At 47.3% G+C, this 16,332-nt stretch overlaps 1 protein-coding gene across 1 annotated transcript in view; it reads right to left on the bottom strand.

The window, feature by feature from the left end:
• LOC119440667 (protein turtle-like) overlaps positions 1 to 16,332 on the bottom strand; it is a 115,420-nt gene that overhangs the window by 33,213 nt on the left and 65,875 nt on the right. Inside the window, 1 exon segment of the mRNA XM_049662187.1 lies at positions 2,081 to 2,458. Within this exon segment, the coding sequence (XP_049518144.1) occupies positions 2,081 to 2,458 (378 nt within the window).

The following is a 16,332-nucleotide window of genomic DNA, read 5'->3' as shown; positions in this document are numbered from 1 at the left end:
TCAAAGCTGCGGTAAAATAAAAGACAGCAACGTGAGGCAACCGTGTGTGAGGGGGAGGAGAGAGGGGTCCGGGAAAGAGCAGCAGAGGAGGGTTGGAGGTTCCCGAAGCGGCGGCGGTTGTGGAAGCGCGCATTTAGCTGAATACCTGACGATGCTGAAGGGGCGGCTTGCCGAGAACCGCTTAGGTATATAGACATTGGAGGCGCGCCGGAGAAGCGGCCCGTAATGGAATATCTAATGCGCCCCTCCCTCGATCCTAACCGCTGGTCGCTTTAGGTCCCCCGCAGCTTCCCCTCTTCCCCACGCACCCTATGTCTTTGCCGCATACCCCCCAAAGCCGTGTACTGGATCAAACTCGCCTCTCCTCGTTGTCGCTCTTTCCCCCGCCTCGACAAATTGCATACTTGAGCAGCGAGCCGCAGCCCAGCCATCTTCTACATCTCATCCTGTACTCCGCCCGCCCGACGAGACCGTCGCCCCGTTCGTTGTTGCCTCTCTGGGACAGCCCGGGAGACTCCTCAGTTTACTGGAGACATGGAGGAAAACATGCTGACTGAAGTGTGTGGGCTGGATTCCTAGAAGCTGAAGTGTTCCATGTCCTATACAAACAAGTAGATGCATGTGCACTCTTTAAGCAGTAAATTTGCGCGTATTATTCCAGGCTGCGGGTATGAGGTGCGCTACGAGAGCCAACTACTGTTAAATAAACAATACTAGTTAGCGCGCGTGATGCTTGGAAGAAATTTGTATTCTGTTTGCATTGCCGCTATATCTTAGCGTGTAGTACACGACGAAGGTAGAGATTAGGTATCTGGTGCTGAGAGTACTCAATATTTTTCTTAAAAACTTCCTTCCTTTGCAGAGGAGAAGAACACAGATTAACGGGAAGCAGAGTTGAAATGTTTCTGAGCGATAATACTTTAACGTACTCGCCTCCAGAGTCTGTGATAGAAACACATTACAGATAGTAAGCATCAAGCTTCGAATACGATGAGTAACATTTCGTGTGTTTATGATAAAGGCAAATCGGGCTATATCATTTACTTTCACGCATCCGTTGGCACAAATCCACGGACCGAAAGCACTTCACCATTTCCCGATGGTTTCAATCAAACTGGTGATACAGTTGAAGTCAAAACCAGATCCTGAGGAACGATACGATCCTGAGAAATTGTGCTCACAACGGCGCTACAATTCAGTGTGCTACGTACGATGACAACGCTGGAAGTGAGAAACCACGTTCATTCATTAACCGAGCACTGCATGGCAGTGAGCCCAAGGCGCTCACGCGTGGCGTACGCAGCCGAAGCTACTTTCAGCGTGGCCTATCAGCACCTTTTTATCCTGTATTACTTAGGTATAACAGGCGAGTAGGCATGCCGGACATCGATTTTAATCTTCTTGAACTCTAGTCATCAAGGCTATTGTTGCATGTAACATGAGGAGGCCCGTCATTTCATAAGAGAAGGACTTCAGATGTGACCATTCCAAACAACCTGATTTTCTTGTAAAAAAAGTCGGCACAGCGCGTGCTCTCCGAACTTGTGACCACCAAGAGACCCTTAAGTTGCAGTTCTTGTGCCAGTAATTAACTTACACATGCCCCAGGGAGCACTGGCTTAAAACAATCAGAACTCGCTATTATCTTTAGTCTTGCCATAAAAACTCACAAAAAAGTGATAAGCAATGGCAACCTATACAGAATAATTGGGAAAGAATAGCCACCAGAAAGTCCTAATACTCAAAAAAGAAAAATGTATCTGTCACGTGGCTGTAGAGCGCACAAAGGTAGCAACGTAGCCCACGTGAAGAGGACATGTACTTTTCCATACAAACTAGTCTGCGACTGTATTCGATTTGAACAGCGCCAACTGAAAATAACTTTGCAGCTGTAATCGATTACACTGGACGCCAGACAGGATGTTTGTATTCTTGAGATAGAGGTGAACCATTGGCACGAAGAGAAATACAAAAGTTCTTCAGGTCAACCTTGCGTTCTGTGTTTAATCTTCTCGTGCTAGAGCGAATAAGCTTACTCAATCAATGGCACACAACAACGCGGAAGACACAAGCTACTCACCAACGACGACTAGGTGGACAACCGCGGAGCGTGTCCATCCCATCTTGAAGTCCACCGAGCAGACGTAGGTACCGTTGTCGCTGCTCCTCAGCCGGTCAACGTTGAGCGCTGCCGGCGTCTGGATGACCGAGAAGTAGGCCCGGCCGCGGAGGCTTCCCAAGTGAGTCCGCTGGCGGATCTGCGACAGGCTGCCCGTGCGCGAGTTGACATCCACGCTGTACACGGGCACCGTGACGCCCGCGTCACCCTCGCCTCCTGGTTCGGCGTGCTCCTTGAGCCAGCGGATGCGCACCGCGAAATCGTCGGCCGCCGGAGCCCTGAGGTCGCAGTTGAGCTGCACCTGGCCGCCTTCCACAGCGCTCACCGTGCGAGGCTCCACTGCGTATTATTTTCAAATGTCAATAGGTCCTAACGCTTGCACATCTACATACGAAGCCCATGTTGCTCTATAGGTTCAATACTTCAAGAATACTTGAACACTTCAAGAACACCTGGTTAGACATTTTTTCTAAACAATTACAGGATCAGTTCAAGCGGCGCCAGTATCTTTTTTTTTTTCGCCATAGCGTGTGAATTGAACCACATTGAGCAAATACCTTAAACGACAACTGTACCACCGTCATCTCTCCGCTGCCCCTTACATAGCACCTCAACAATCGCATCGCTTCTGCTGTCGCCACATGTCTTGTCCACACCTCGTCGACCCCAACTTTTAACTCTACCTACCCTTCGCACAATTCTCAACGGCACGCCAGTTTTTTGGGACGTTTTCGATACGCTCTCATCCGTTATTCCATTACATTTTCTTATTCTCTCTGCACGCAGACCGAGGAGGTTTTCTTATTTTGTACATTCCTTTCTTCACACATGTTTTTCAATTAGAGCATTGCTTTTTGGGGTTTTTTTAACTACAAGCCATATATATGCCTAGTCATTGTGAGGTATCTGTTCAGCATACTTTCTTTCCTTGTCTGAACAGGTTTCTGCCGACAAAGAATGATGAAGAACGCTGCTGACGCTTAATGTCTACGGTTAAACTTTTACGAACAGGCCACGGGTTCAAAGCAGTCATATATGTGTCAGAGATCGCTCACAAAAAAAAAATAAAGCAGCAGAATCCGCCAAAGCATTAAAGTGCGAACAAGTAAAAAAAGAAAGACACGCTGTGAGAAGAGTGGAACTTCTCTCTGTGTGTGTGTGTGTGTTCTCTCTTACTCTCGTTTTGAATGTGTGCCGATTTCTCTGCACTGCGGGGCATTGCTTGATAAGCGAATGTTTTATGCATGTTACTTACCGCGATCACTTCACCCCCCTGCATTGCAACAGTGTGACGGCGGCGCAGAGATTTCCTCAATGTGCTATCGTCCGCCGAAATGAAAAAAAAAAAACTGGATCTGAGAGGGTTGAATATGTATCGGAAGGTCGATATGCAGGCTGGAAATCAAAGGATACACCATGGCTGTGTTTGTGACGGCCGCTTTATTCGCTGCTGCATACCGAGAATTTTGGCGTGAAATTGTCATGAACCAGGTGCTCACGCGATTCGTCAGCGAGAGCACCCCTAAAAGTGACAAAAAAAAGGTTCATCAAATGTCCATCAATTTTTATCTCGAATCACGTAAAATGGCTGGTGTTGTTGCGACAATCCGCACAATTTCGCTTCTTCAGGAAACCCCACGTGTGTGGACCCCTGCGCGTAGGCCGGGCTTTGGACTTCTTGTACCTGCTATAAGCAGTCTCCTTTTCCTGTCAAGCTGTGGACAGAAGCAGGCTAATATTGGTTTCGTGAACCCACTCAACACCACCGACCGTCACAGGAGCTCGTGGCAAGCTCAAGGTACGTGCGCATCTCTCCCACTGAATTACGCGTATGCCCATGACTACGCCGCTGTCTCGAGATAACGGGAACAGGCGCAATGTAAACCTTCTTTCTCGCTCTGCTTGAACAGCAAAGCCGATGACCTTAATGAAGTAACGCATAATTGAAACAAGAGGTATGAAGCTATAGGAGAGAAGATGCTCGCACATGACAACAAAAGCAGCACTGCACTTAACCTAAAGTATTAGGCTTCTACAAAAACATTTCTTAAATTGAGGTACAGGCTGGCGACTAGCTGAAAAGAAGAGCACAAAAAATGTGCATGTGAATCCATTTGGACGGCCAGAGTGAACTGGTCCGCCTAATGCATGTTCGATGATTGTTTTTGAGACAAAATATGCACACTTCAACTGCCTTGTTTTTGCTGTTAACTGCACTGCAGCGTGGCCTGTCACGCAATCGTTGTCGGTTCGAAATTTTGGTTACGGTTCGGTCACACACGGCAGCCACGTCAGCTAGCTCAAATGGAAACCACCAGTAGTGGCCGCCGCAACAAACATGAAAGAGTCTGAATGCAGATTATCCAGTGCCAAGCACGCGGTAGGTTCACATGGGCTAAAATGAAAAGAGAACTATATGAAACAGAAGTTCCAAACCAAGTGATGCTTCTTCTCATGCGGCTGCAGGAGCGTTTTTCTGTTCTCTCAGCGCGGTGCAATTCGCGTGGCATGAAAATCGAAGCCACGTCGTCTTCACCTCTCCTGACTACGTTCAGACACAAACACAATCACTTCCCTCTTTCAGCTTCCAAAGGAACGCAAATGCAGAGAAAACGGCAAGGCAAAGATGGAAATGAGAGTGCTGCTCGGGAACGCGTATCGAGCGCCTCTTGTGGTTTTGAAGGCAGCTCCCCCAGATTCAGCACCTCCGAAGAGCATCCAGAGAGCTTCTGCATGACTGTTCTCTCTGTGGTCTCCGTTGATGTTGTTTCGCGTGTGCAGTACTGGTACGCATAGCATGCACACCTGACACCTGGGGCACCCCAGGAACGAAAATATAAGGCGGCCGCGGAAACAGGGACAGCTGTCAGAAACGGCGCCGTACCACAGAACGTGACGAAAACAAGACAAAACCTCAGCCGCACGTGTAGGTGCCGCTTGCGTGTCCCAGGAAGATTTGGTTCAAATGTATGCTTTTCTTTTTTAGGAGATATTTCTTGTGCCATGTCATTAACAGGAGCAACGCTGGCGAGGAAATAGATTCCTGTTATGTAAAGAGCAGAAAGAACCAGACCTGCTTACAAATGGTGCGCTGCTACGAAACAGGAAAGAAACTTGCCCGAACTCCTGTCTTTGCTTTTTTTTTATTCGTGCAGTGGCTCAAGGGGCGAAACAAGGCGTACCAGTCTCGACTAGGAGATACCAACTTCGATCCCTGTTCGTGGCAACTTTATTTCCATGAGGACAAATGCAAAAGTGCGCGAGTACATGTCTCACCCATGCTGAGGGACCTTGGCGTATTCGAAATCGATTCGCAGTCGTCCACCACGGCTTCTTGGATACGACAACGTTGCTTTGATGTAGAACATGTCATGCCCGTACTTCGCTAAAATAATTTGTTGACTGACTTCTGAACGAACACGGCAACGGTTATTCATTAAAATGATTTATTGATTGATACTTATAACATTCCCTTGTCAGGAGTGGAAGCAGATGAAGAAGGATACCAGGCTTCTCAAGAAAGAAAAAAAAGGACGAAGACAGAAGAGACGATCTAATATGGTGATTAAATGATCTTAATAAATGCCCGAAAGTTGGGAGCTTTCGCGCGCTTCTCCTAAGCTATCTCCTCCCGACTTTATGTAAATATTTATTGACTGATCTGTTTGTTTGCCCAACTTATCTATTTACATTGTTTCCCTGCCTGCCCGCCTGCCCGCCCACCCTCTCGCAATAAACTTTGCAATAACATTTATTTAAATTCCTTGACGCTTCTTTTTTTTGGAATCAAGTAATTGGATCGAGGCTCTGTGTGGTTCCCTATAGAAGTCGCGTATACACAGCAGCGAGCTGAGCGCCACTTTGAGATGGTTAGTCTGCGGCCGAAGCCATCATTTCGCCAGCCTTGTAATCATGACCTGCACAATACTAGAAAGAAAGAAAAAAAAAGAAGTAACAACAACTTATTTTGTCGTTTTCATTCCATCGTCTTTTGCAAGCAAAGCTACTTGACTCGCATTTCCAGTTGCTCTAATATAAAGCAACGGGACTGAATCCAGCATCAAGTTGAAGCTAGGACAAAACACGATGTCATTGTTTCTTATTGTTGTACACCCTCTTAAAGCGCTCAGTAAGTGAGGTCGCACACCTGCGAATCAAGTGTAGTTATTCCCTGCTCGAAAAGTACGTAAAGAAAGTGTTCCAGCTGTCACCGCGGTGCGGCCGTGGTTTGCCCCCTCCCCTATTTGTTATTGTTTTTTTTTTATTTCTTTAAGCACTCGCCACCATCAACGAGCCATTCGCGGCGGCCTCAGGTTCAAGAGTTTGCTTGCTACGCTGAAAAAAATAATGAGGACACAAATGCAAAGCACACATCTGGAACTGGTGTCTAAGGCTGACGTGTAGTGAAAGACAGCGTCGACATTGGTAAAAAGGTATACGCCACTGCGCAGGGAGCCCGCTGTTTATATGTCTTACACCGTGGCAGGGAGCCAGAAACGAAGGGGAGAGAGGGGGAGGGGGGGGGGGGGGGTCGGTGAGGCGAGGGAAGAGGAGGTCCAGCTGCTAAGTGCACTTGGCGTTCTTTTGAATCTCGCGAAACGGATCATCGATTCCTCCTGTCACGTTAGGAGTTCTCGCGCGGGACACTTGTCACGAGAGGCCTGTCCGCCCAAACGAAACGCGTCGTCTGTCTCCGGGAACAGCGGCTAAAAGCCCCTCACAGAGCGGCACCGATGCTCCAACAACTCCGGCCCTCCCTTCGTGACCTGCACACACCTATTTCCCCATCCACCTCCCTCTTGAAACCCTTTCCGCAAGTGTCCTGCATGGTGTCCCCGGTGGCGGCTGGTGTATCCGTCAGTCGCTGGTCGCCGATGTCCGGGACGCGAAACATTACATTTGCGTAGTTATTTTCTCGGTCTCTGTGGCGGCTGTATCATGGTACGCTGTGACTTGAAATTCATCTTTGCGCGCATGTTTTTGTATCTTTATCTTCCTGTGTTTTCGTTATCATTAAGGCACTCTCCATTCTTCTTTTTTTCATGAAGCACGAGACGACGGACTCTGATCGTTGGATCGTACTCGGTCCTGCCGTATCATCAGGTTTTACTTTTTCTCCAGACGTCCTTCGTTTCCTCCTTGCTGTTCCCTTCGCTTGAGAGATGAGTTGAACACTGCGAGATGAATAACACTTGTGCAGAATTTATCGTGGCTTCGAGTTACAACTTGAGTCGTTGCATTATTCGGGACGGAATACGTGCATGTACAGATATGCACATGAGGTAATGGTTTCGACGTACTTCTTTAACTTAGCAATCGCCGATGTTTCTCTGCTGTTTTAAGTCATCTGTATTAGTGAATGTTTAGACAGCGGAAACGCGTGCAAGGTTGTTTAAAATGACATGTTTCAGGAGGGAAGGCAGCCAGGCGTTACAAGTGGCCAGACCATAAACCTGCGAAAGCCGTTAGCGCAAGAACAATTATTTTTTGCATGAGATAACAAAAGCCATTAGTGGTTAATTAAGCGCACCTATGCACTTCGTAAGCCCACCATTCTCTGCATTGTGGGATGTCACGTTGCTAATAAGCACAAAGTATCTCTGTTGTTTATCGACGCATGTGCTTGCACACACGATTTCAATGTACTTATTCATGATACTGGACTAAAATATTGATAACCACCCCAGCTGAGGCGCCTACGCACTAAGAAAGACCTATAGCACGTGGCATCATGTCATAATATTTTTTTTTTCAAAGCGATGCTTTCTATAAGGAGCTAGCCGGATACATGAAAGAAGAATCACTGAGAATAAAAGAACACTGAACGTCAGAGAAGCGAAAGTGAAAGGCTGAGCGATGTAAGAAGAAAGAGTGGTGTGGATGGCACCCTACCAAGACGGAAACAACGAGCTACGGGGCAGCGTCGCAGTGATCGCCATCTGCAATGCGAATAAGCGCGACACTAGCTACGAGCTCCAACTTCTCGAGAAGGATACTTCACTGCACGTTCCTCTCTTTTACGCAAGCAGCGAGGGAAAAAGAGAAAAAGGGGTTTGAGCCAGGAGTGCTTCTTGCACCAAAACAGTCTCGGATCTATTGTGTTTGCCGCAGTGACGCCCTCCCAGTTGTTCGATGATAACGGGGCAAAAGCCTGCTCTGGGAAGGCAAGAAAGAAAGCCGAGAAGTATAGATCAAAGAACCGGGCTCGCGCTCGCGATCTCATTGGCGATGCCATCGCTGCGTAGTGTGCGGTTCCTCCGCACTGGGACCTCCACCTGCGAAGCGGAACGGGAGCGCGCTCCAAGGTTCTTCCCCTCCTATTCCAGGTCTCATGCAATATTCGGATACACCGCGGCACTTGGCTATAGCTAAGCCCATCCACTCCCGACCATACGGCGCTGCGTTCACATCGCCGTGTCTCTCCTTTCTATATCCATGGGGCAGCTTATGTGTTTGCCTGCTTGTCTGCGCGTCTACGCGGTTGTCAGTGTCATTGGGAGACCACATGCCCGCTTTCCCGGCGCGCGGCGTCCATTACTATTGAATTTGCGGCGCGTGAGTCGACTGCAGCAGAGAGACAGAAAGAGTAGCACGCCTGCAGTTTCTGGGCCCACAACGACTACTTGGAAACCTAGTCTTCCATCGCTCCACCATAACACCCCCCTCTCTCCCCCTGCCTCCTCTCCCCCCTACGCACACGCGCACCCACGCAGACACCAAAACACGCTCGTTCTACTTCCCATTCGTTGGACAGCCCGGCGGCGATGCCTGCTGTTCGAAGCATTACCACCCGGAGCGTTCAATTGCGTCCTCCGAGTGGAGTGTCTTCGCCTATATAAACCAGTTACCGGAGAACCCCTAGTGACCCATGGGTACATGTATATACGTATAGGCCGCAAAACAATTTCCGGGAGCCGGTAACACAGAACGCAAGAAACAATATAGGAGAAGTTTCGGCTCGTTTATATTTTGGCCTCAGTATACAGTGCAGCGCGAGACATAACTCAAAATAAGGAAACGCACTGGTCGTTTTCCTTCGCCTGAGAAGCGTTATAGGATCACCGTCTTCGGAATCTGTGATAACTCTTCATGAGTCTCTTTTCCTGAACCGCATTGCGTGCATGGTTCCTAAAATAAGCCACAACCATACACAGTACCAAAAGCTCCGAGCGCTGCACCAAAACCAAATGCTTACGATCTGCTTATCACCTGGCCCTTTGAAGCAAGCCGAAATCAGACTGAAGTAACAACAATGCCCCTACTTTCCTCAAAGGGTACACTTTCACAAGTTTGTCAGGACTGCTGATGGCCGAACCCTACTGCATCGGTTACATCGGCGCTAAACATGGCCTTTTATGTATGTATTCCTGTTCATGTGGCACTTTGGATAATTTTCAAAGCAAACGGATATCCCATCTAGGATACCTACTGTTTCGCACAAGAAAGCACTTTTTTCTTTTTTTTTCTTTTTTTTTCTTTCTTTCTTTTTTTGTTGAGATTCAGTATTTCTCATGCGCCAATAAAGAACAAAACCCTAGCCACAGCTGTCGCAAATGTGTGCGCTATATTTTATTTAAACAGCTCATACTACAACTCTTTCATGGTTTATACGCACAAATGTTCTGCTTGGTCACCAGACTCTTACTGCGACATCAGTTTTTTCATACTTGATGCGGAGAAAAGGTAGGTTGAACGCTTGAATTGTTTTATGCTACATTTGTGCTTTATGTTTTATGCTACATCAAGGCAGCAAGAAATGAGATGTCTGATAGACTTTCAAGTTGTGCCCATTCCTAGCCGCCGACAGTGACACCCCCTCAAGACCACAGCAACTAGAAGGGGCTGTTAACGGAGCTCTTTCGCGGCCATTTCACATGACATCTCAGAGGAGAAATCTGCTTTATTCGCAAGAGGTTTCAGCCGCTTTTGTAGGATCCACACTGCTCTTTCTACGTACCAACAGCACTTCTACGCCCTCCTGGGTACATAACATATGAAAGATTCCATCTTCAAGCTGTACAGAGTGACCTCAAAGTCGGTACGTCACAGGTGCCCTGTTAAAGTGGTTCACATACACCGCAAAAGCGAAAAACAATTGGCAATATTCTTCATAACTTAGGCATGGCACTTCGTGATGCCCATGCGATTCTTTTCATGCGAGTCAATTATAATCGGCGTTTCGCAATTCAGTACAGCTCCCTGAACTTCTTGATATTGGCCGTACTCCTTGGCATGCTGTCATTCTCAGTGACTAGTACGCGAGGCTCTGCGAGATGATCCCGCATTGGTTTGTATTATCTTCCCTCTGTTTTTACTCGCTCACTTTCGTTTTCTAAGATACACCAATGCTACTTCATTGCGGCTACGCTAAACACATCTTTTCTAGTTTTCATTTTGAAATAAATCTCTCTATCTCTCTTCATTCCCCTGCAGATCAGTTGGCAACATTAACATTATGCGAGAGTAGACAGGACGCTACGAGACGAAACTTTGCTGGTCGAATCCTTCGAGTGCAGCCCAATGAATATACTACGCAGATGGTTTCATCGGAACCGCACTGGAAGCCGGAGGTCAGTGACCCCAGTGCTATCTGAGTCCCACCACCTATACCCCCTACGCACGCACACACACACACACACACACACACACACACACACACACACACACACACACACACACACACACACAAGCCACGCCCCGTGTTTTAGAAAGGAATAGAACGGGCCAGCGTGCGCAGGTAGAAAGACGAGGCCAACTTTAATTCAATGCAAGAAAAAGAGTGCCCAGATACTCTTTTTTTCCCCAGGTTTCGCGGGGACGTTGCTCTTTGACGCAGTATAGCCAGCAAATTTTAGATCAAGTTTCAGCGCCCCGTATGTTCCGCGCCGAAACTCACTGCCTACGACGGTCTTCGCCGAATGTTGAAGATCGAGTGGTTCCGACAAAGCGCCAACGAGAAGCAGAATAAAATGCGAGCACCGACGGCCTCTCATAACATATTCTTATAGACAGGCGGAGATATTTCCATGACGTATTTTTTTTTCCTTTTTAAAATCCCGAGCCATTGTTACTGCACCCATATTTTCATCTCAGCCAAATGTCAAAAAAAAAGAAACGGACCATCCTGCTTTTTAGCAGAGCGCGAAATTCAATACTGATGCAAGCGCAGCGTCACTTCGTGAGCGCACAAGGAATGCGCGCAAAGAAACAGCTCCCATCAAACCTGCTCTTGCTGTTGAAGCGCGCGCTGAGAGCGCGCGGGACTGTAAAAGACGCTCCATTTTATGCACGCGTAAGGTATACTCTCTCACGAGAAAAGAATTCGTCTCCCCTACAGTTGCAGGGAGCCATACCGAAATTTTCCTTTTCCTTCGTTTGATCACTTGCTCTCTCTCTCTCTCGTCTCGCTTTTCTTTTCCTTGCCTTCCAGCGCAAAAGTATGCCGCCGGTGAAAAAGTGAAATGATGACGGAATTCTGTAGCGCGAAACAGCAGTTTTTATAATATATAAGGCGATACCGGGCACTTCCAGCGCATCTAAAAAACCGAGTCATCTTTCAAGAACGAAGCGCGCTTCTACTTTGTCTTCTTGGTATACTTCTCCCCCAGCTTTTGATTTCACATGTTTTTGTTTATTTTGTTATCCTCTCAGTTTGTGCTGCCGTCGGTCTGCTTTCCAAGCTCTTCAGTGTCGCCGATTCGGTGTCGCCGCCGAGTGCCGTAAGAGAGAGTGAGAGATGCGGTATCAAAAGCGTCGGGCCTTGCCCAATCTTTTCGCCATCTTTTTCTATTTTCGGCGGTCTCGAAATCTTCGGTTTCCCTTCTCGTCGGACTTACAGCTCTGCGCGGAACAACAACACTGCGAAGATAGAAGAAAGAAATCTGCGTCGTCGACTTCGGAAATGCTGTCGCCGACTCGCGACGACAAAACAGGTCGATGCACCGAGTGAAAACAACACACAGCACGCCGCTTGATGCCCGAAGCGCATCTAGTCGGCGAAAAAGAGGAAATGCGACGGTGCGCTTCGCTTGCTCCGAAGTGAACAGTTGAGCGGATTCCGCGCGCTGCGCTCTCGCGAGGTCACCGACGCGGAAATCAGGGACCCGCGTAGAAACGCTTGTTCTTGATCTTAAGGACAAGAACTCTTAATACTCCTGTGGTGGTACGATCGCAGCTTCTGAAAGAACACCAAAGAAAATGTCGCGGTTAAATGGTGCATTTGACTACTATAGTTCCAGATAGGTCGCTTACATGTACCGAGAGGCGCTCGTTATGGTCTGAAAAATGAGTTCTAAAAAAGGGGGACACGGGTGACGGCGCCAGCGTAAGTTTTTCGCCCCAGCTGCAATTGGGGTTTCACAGGCCACGGCAATGCCTATAGGCGAAGCTTGTCATTCGTTATGAAATTCTAAAACGTAATGGAAAATTCGTTCCATTTTAGAAGAACGAAAACTAAACACTGCAAATTACGCACGCTTTTCTGGGATGAACGGAGATCAAGAAGTAAGGAGACATGAGATGTCACATTGACGTATTCGGTGCTTCAGTTTTGAAATTCGATTATCAGTTATTGATAATCAACGCCTCAAAGCAACACGAAGCCTATGAAAGGCGCCCTATAGTATAGTGAAGGCCTCGGGATTATTGTTCCGTTCTTTGACGAGCACCCTTAAGGTCGATAAGGCTAAGTGCTGGGCGAGTTGATACGTGATCAACTGGAACTAAAACCAGCGAAAGCGAGTTGTTGGTCCAGCGTTCGTCCTACGTGCTCCTTATATCTTGTATACTCGTTTATTTCTCTGGTTTTTGTCTTGGTTGACTTTAACGTTGACACAAGAGTGTCGTGTGAGAACGCAAGATCCCGTGATGAGCAACAGATGGCCACGTCTGTGGATCTACCGCGACGAACATAAACTTACCCTCGATTTATTCGGCTCATTATATAGGTTCATTTGGCCCGGCAAATGCAGAAAACGTATAGTCAGCGAAATCTTCCCTTCCGGAAAGATTTACTGCGTCCTTTGCTGTCAGTTTAAAAAAATGAGCGAGGTCTATTTTACACTATAAAACTAGAGCTCTCAAGACAAGAAGGAATAACCCCCGTCACAGCCCGAAAAGGCCTAACAGTATTATAAATAAATGAATAATTAGAAGACGCCAACTAATGTGCAAGTAGACGCCCCAGGGCGCGACTTAGTGCACTGGGAATCGCACGTAGTTATATTTTGCGAGTATCGCCAACTAAGCCGCAATCTTTCACAGGCGAAATAGAAACAGAAGGAGCTGTTGAAATGTTACTTGATCGCCTCTCTGACAGATTTCATGTACTGACTCTCACTCGTCCACATGATCAACACTTTTCTGTCTTTCTCTGTGTACTCCAATTTCCCTTCCCCAATGCAGACTAGCACGTCCAAACATTGATTCAGGCCTACATTTCAGTTTTTATATCATAATAAATACCTGTCTCGCTCTCTCCAGTGTTTCAGTGCAGATTTGCATAAGTATGAAATTTCAACAACTGCACGCAACAGTGATTAATAGACGAATTGACATTTGAGTTAGGAAGTCTGTAATGAAAGGCACCTTGCATCGGTTATGTCTAGCATACAAAGCTATTCGCACGTCAGGTCTTGATCTTGGCTTTCTCCAACAATGCAAGAACTACTTGTAATATGATATTTTTATTACTTTTCTAAAATCGTAAGACGAGCGTTGTTCTTCGTAATTTGTTTTGTCACCTGATGCTAAGTTACACAAAATGAGCAATAAGATAATCACTACGTTTTACATTTAGACTATTTTCTGTCTTCACAGCAAAACATCATGCGTGTAGTTGTATTTATCTGACGAAGATATCGAAAAGCGCGCTCTCCTTACTCTACATAATTTGGCGGGTGGACAAACGTTTCAGAGAGGCAGTTCCCATCTCTCATTCAGCAACTCACTGCGCGTCAGTGAAAGAGCGCCAATCAGTAACGAAACAAGCGCTAAACTGCTCTAAGTGAACCTAATGCCATCACAGTGGCAGATTCAGATATTCAAATCTGCAAGTTACAACGAAAGTCCCCTCGATTGTTAGAACCTGGCGAGAACAAGCTGCGTTGTCAGGGCGGATAAGCCTCATCAATTGGATTGCGCAAATCTGAGTTTGCGCTCAACATTCGCCAATGGTATTTAAAGACACATAACGCAACGAGAGCGACTAATCATGCGAGCTGACATTCACGCACGCTCGCACATACGTCACGCACCAAGAAAAACATTATAGCAAAAAATCGTTAAACTTCGGTGTCACCAGCGAAACTCCTTCAGCGTGACAGGGTGCCAATTCTATGTTATGACTGAAATGTGTTCCCTATAACTGCCGCTTCTACATCGCCAACTGTGCCCATGGACGAAGCTTGACTCACGCATACGTGCATATAAACAGGACTTCGACATCCGAGCCGTCGCAAATTGGCGGACAGGAAGGGGCAATGTTGCTTGAACTCGCGCAGTTACTGGTGGCATGACGAGGGCTAGAGAGCAACGGCGCGCACATTTGGATCACCGACGGCGTGGCTCGGCAGGCTGTTTAGGAAGGGGGGGGGGGGGGGGGGGGATACCAAAAAGTTGGTTAGGAGAAAGGAAGACAGGGTGCGCACAGTCCAAAACATGGGTTGCACCCATTCCCTTCGCCTCCACTTTAAAAAAATATATATTGTATACGTAACTAACGGGTCCATTGAAATGCCGCCGAAGCTACCCTTTCTCGTCGACTATACCTAAGCGAGAACGCGAAATTTCGCCCCGGTGCACAGAAGAAGGGGAGATGCACTTTGAATGGCGAATACCAGAGGCGAGTTAAGCGTGGTGCTAAGGGGGAGGGTGCACCAATTCAGAGGAGGCAGGAATGCACCGCGTGTCTCGCTAGGGTTAATCCCCTTCAGTGTGGATTACGTCCTTTTGGGTGGGGGGATGTTGCCGTTCTCTCGCTCGTGCGCGCGCTTCGCTAATCCGAGTCGGGAACAAAGTTTGACAGCCATTTCTAGCAGCTTTCGCTTTCTCCGTTCTCTCTCTATCTCTATCTCTCTGCCTCTTATGTCCCAGGCTGCGCGCACACGCGCACATTGGTGTTACCGCTTGGCAGTTTGCATTGCCAGAAGGGTGCCCGTTATAGAGGCGACGATGACAAATAACGACAAAAAAGAATGCGAACATGAACGTAAGTTCACCAACGGATGCTGCACCGCAGAACAATAGGCCGTTTTCTCTCCTGCACTAGGAGGGCACGTCATGACAGGAGGTGTACTGGCTTTTCCCTTTACACCTTCGTGGCCGCCACTCTTCTAGAGTCCGCCCTCCGCATGCGCTTTAGTCATTAACTGGCCGAATGCGTACAAAAATCGTAAGCCCAGCAGCTTACTTTGTTCTTTCTTGCATCTTTTCTTTTGTGTTGGCTTCTCTTCTTCTTTTTCCAAGAGTGAAGAAGTAAAGCTGAGGGTAAGTAATTACGTTTTCTCGCAACTATAGTCCCGCCACGAACGTTTAACTTCAACGCACCAGGTTGGAAAGTCCATTTGGCCCGCCGTGCATCAAATTCGGACTGGAAAATTTGGTCTTTCAAGAAAGCTATTCGCAGAATGCTGGACTTCGTCTGTGTTGCACGCAGGTTTCTTTCTTTTCGTTCTTTAGTTTGTTTCTTTGCGGTTGATAGAGAACCAACGCCAACTTAGGAAACGCGGGGTCCACTTTTTTTTTTTCTTTGTTGATTAAAGTGCTGCATTTCGGTGTCTACAATTTGTACCATCACCGAGGAAAGGACGGTTCGTCTCGTTCTTTCTGTTTTTCGTCACGCTAGCGAGACTAAAGGTGTATATCTGTTCCGGGTCGGTCAATACACAGAAGGACGTGGAATGGCGCTTAGCGTCACTTTGCTTACAGGCGCTTCACGCTCATTTGCATACCTGGCAAGTCCACCACAGCCGTCTAACGACCGGTTAGCACTCTTAGCGAAATGCAGTGCATTTGAAAACATCTTAACGACAGAAATAAGTTTCACTCTGTAGAAAGTAAAATATAGCAATCGAAACCCATTTTATAAAACATACGAGGTAAGCAGTGGTAGTCGAAGCCATTTTCATGCAGAACTGACCACTCGAAGTTTGCACCAGGTAGCCAAGTTAAGACCAACTTGAAATTTAGTGGAAAATGTTTGGATTATTTAGACT

Source organism: Dermacentor silvarum, chromosome 2, assembly GCF_013339745.2.
Source record: "Dermacentor silvarum isolate Dsil-2018 chromosome 2, BIME_Dsil_1.4, whole genome shotgun sequence".
In the NCBI taxonomy this organism is placed as follows: Eukaryota; Metazoa; Arthropoda; class Arachnida; order Ixodida; family Ixodidae; genus Dermacentor; species Dermacentor silvarum.
This window is presented reverse-complemented; position numbering and strand designations above follow the sequence as displayed.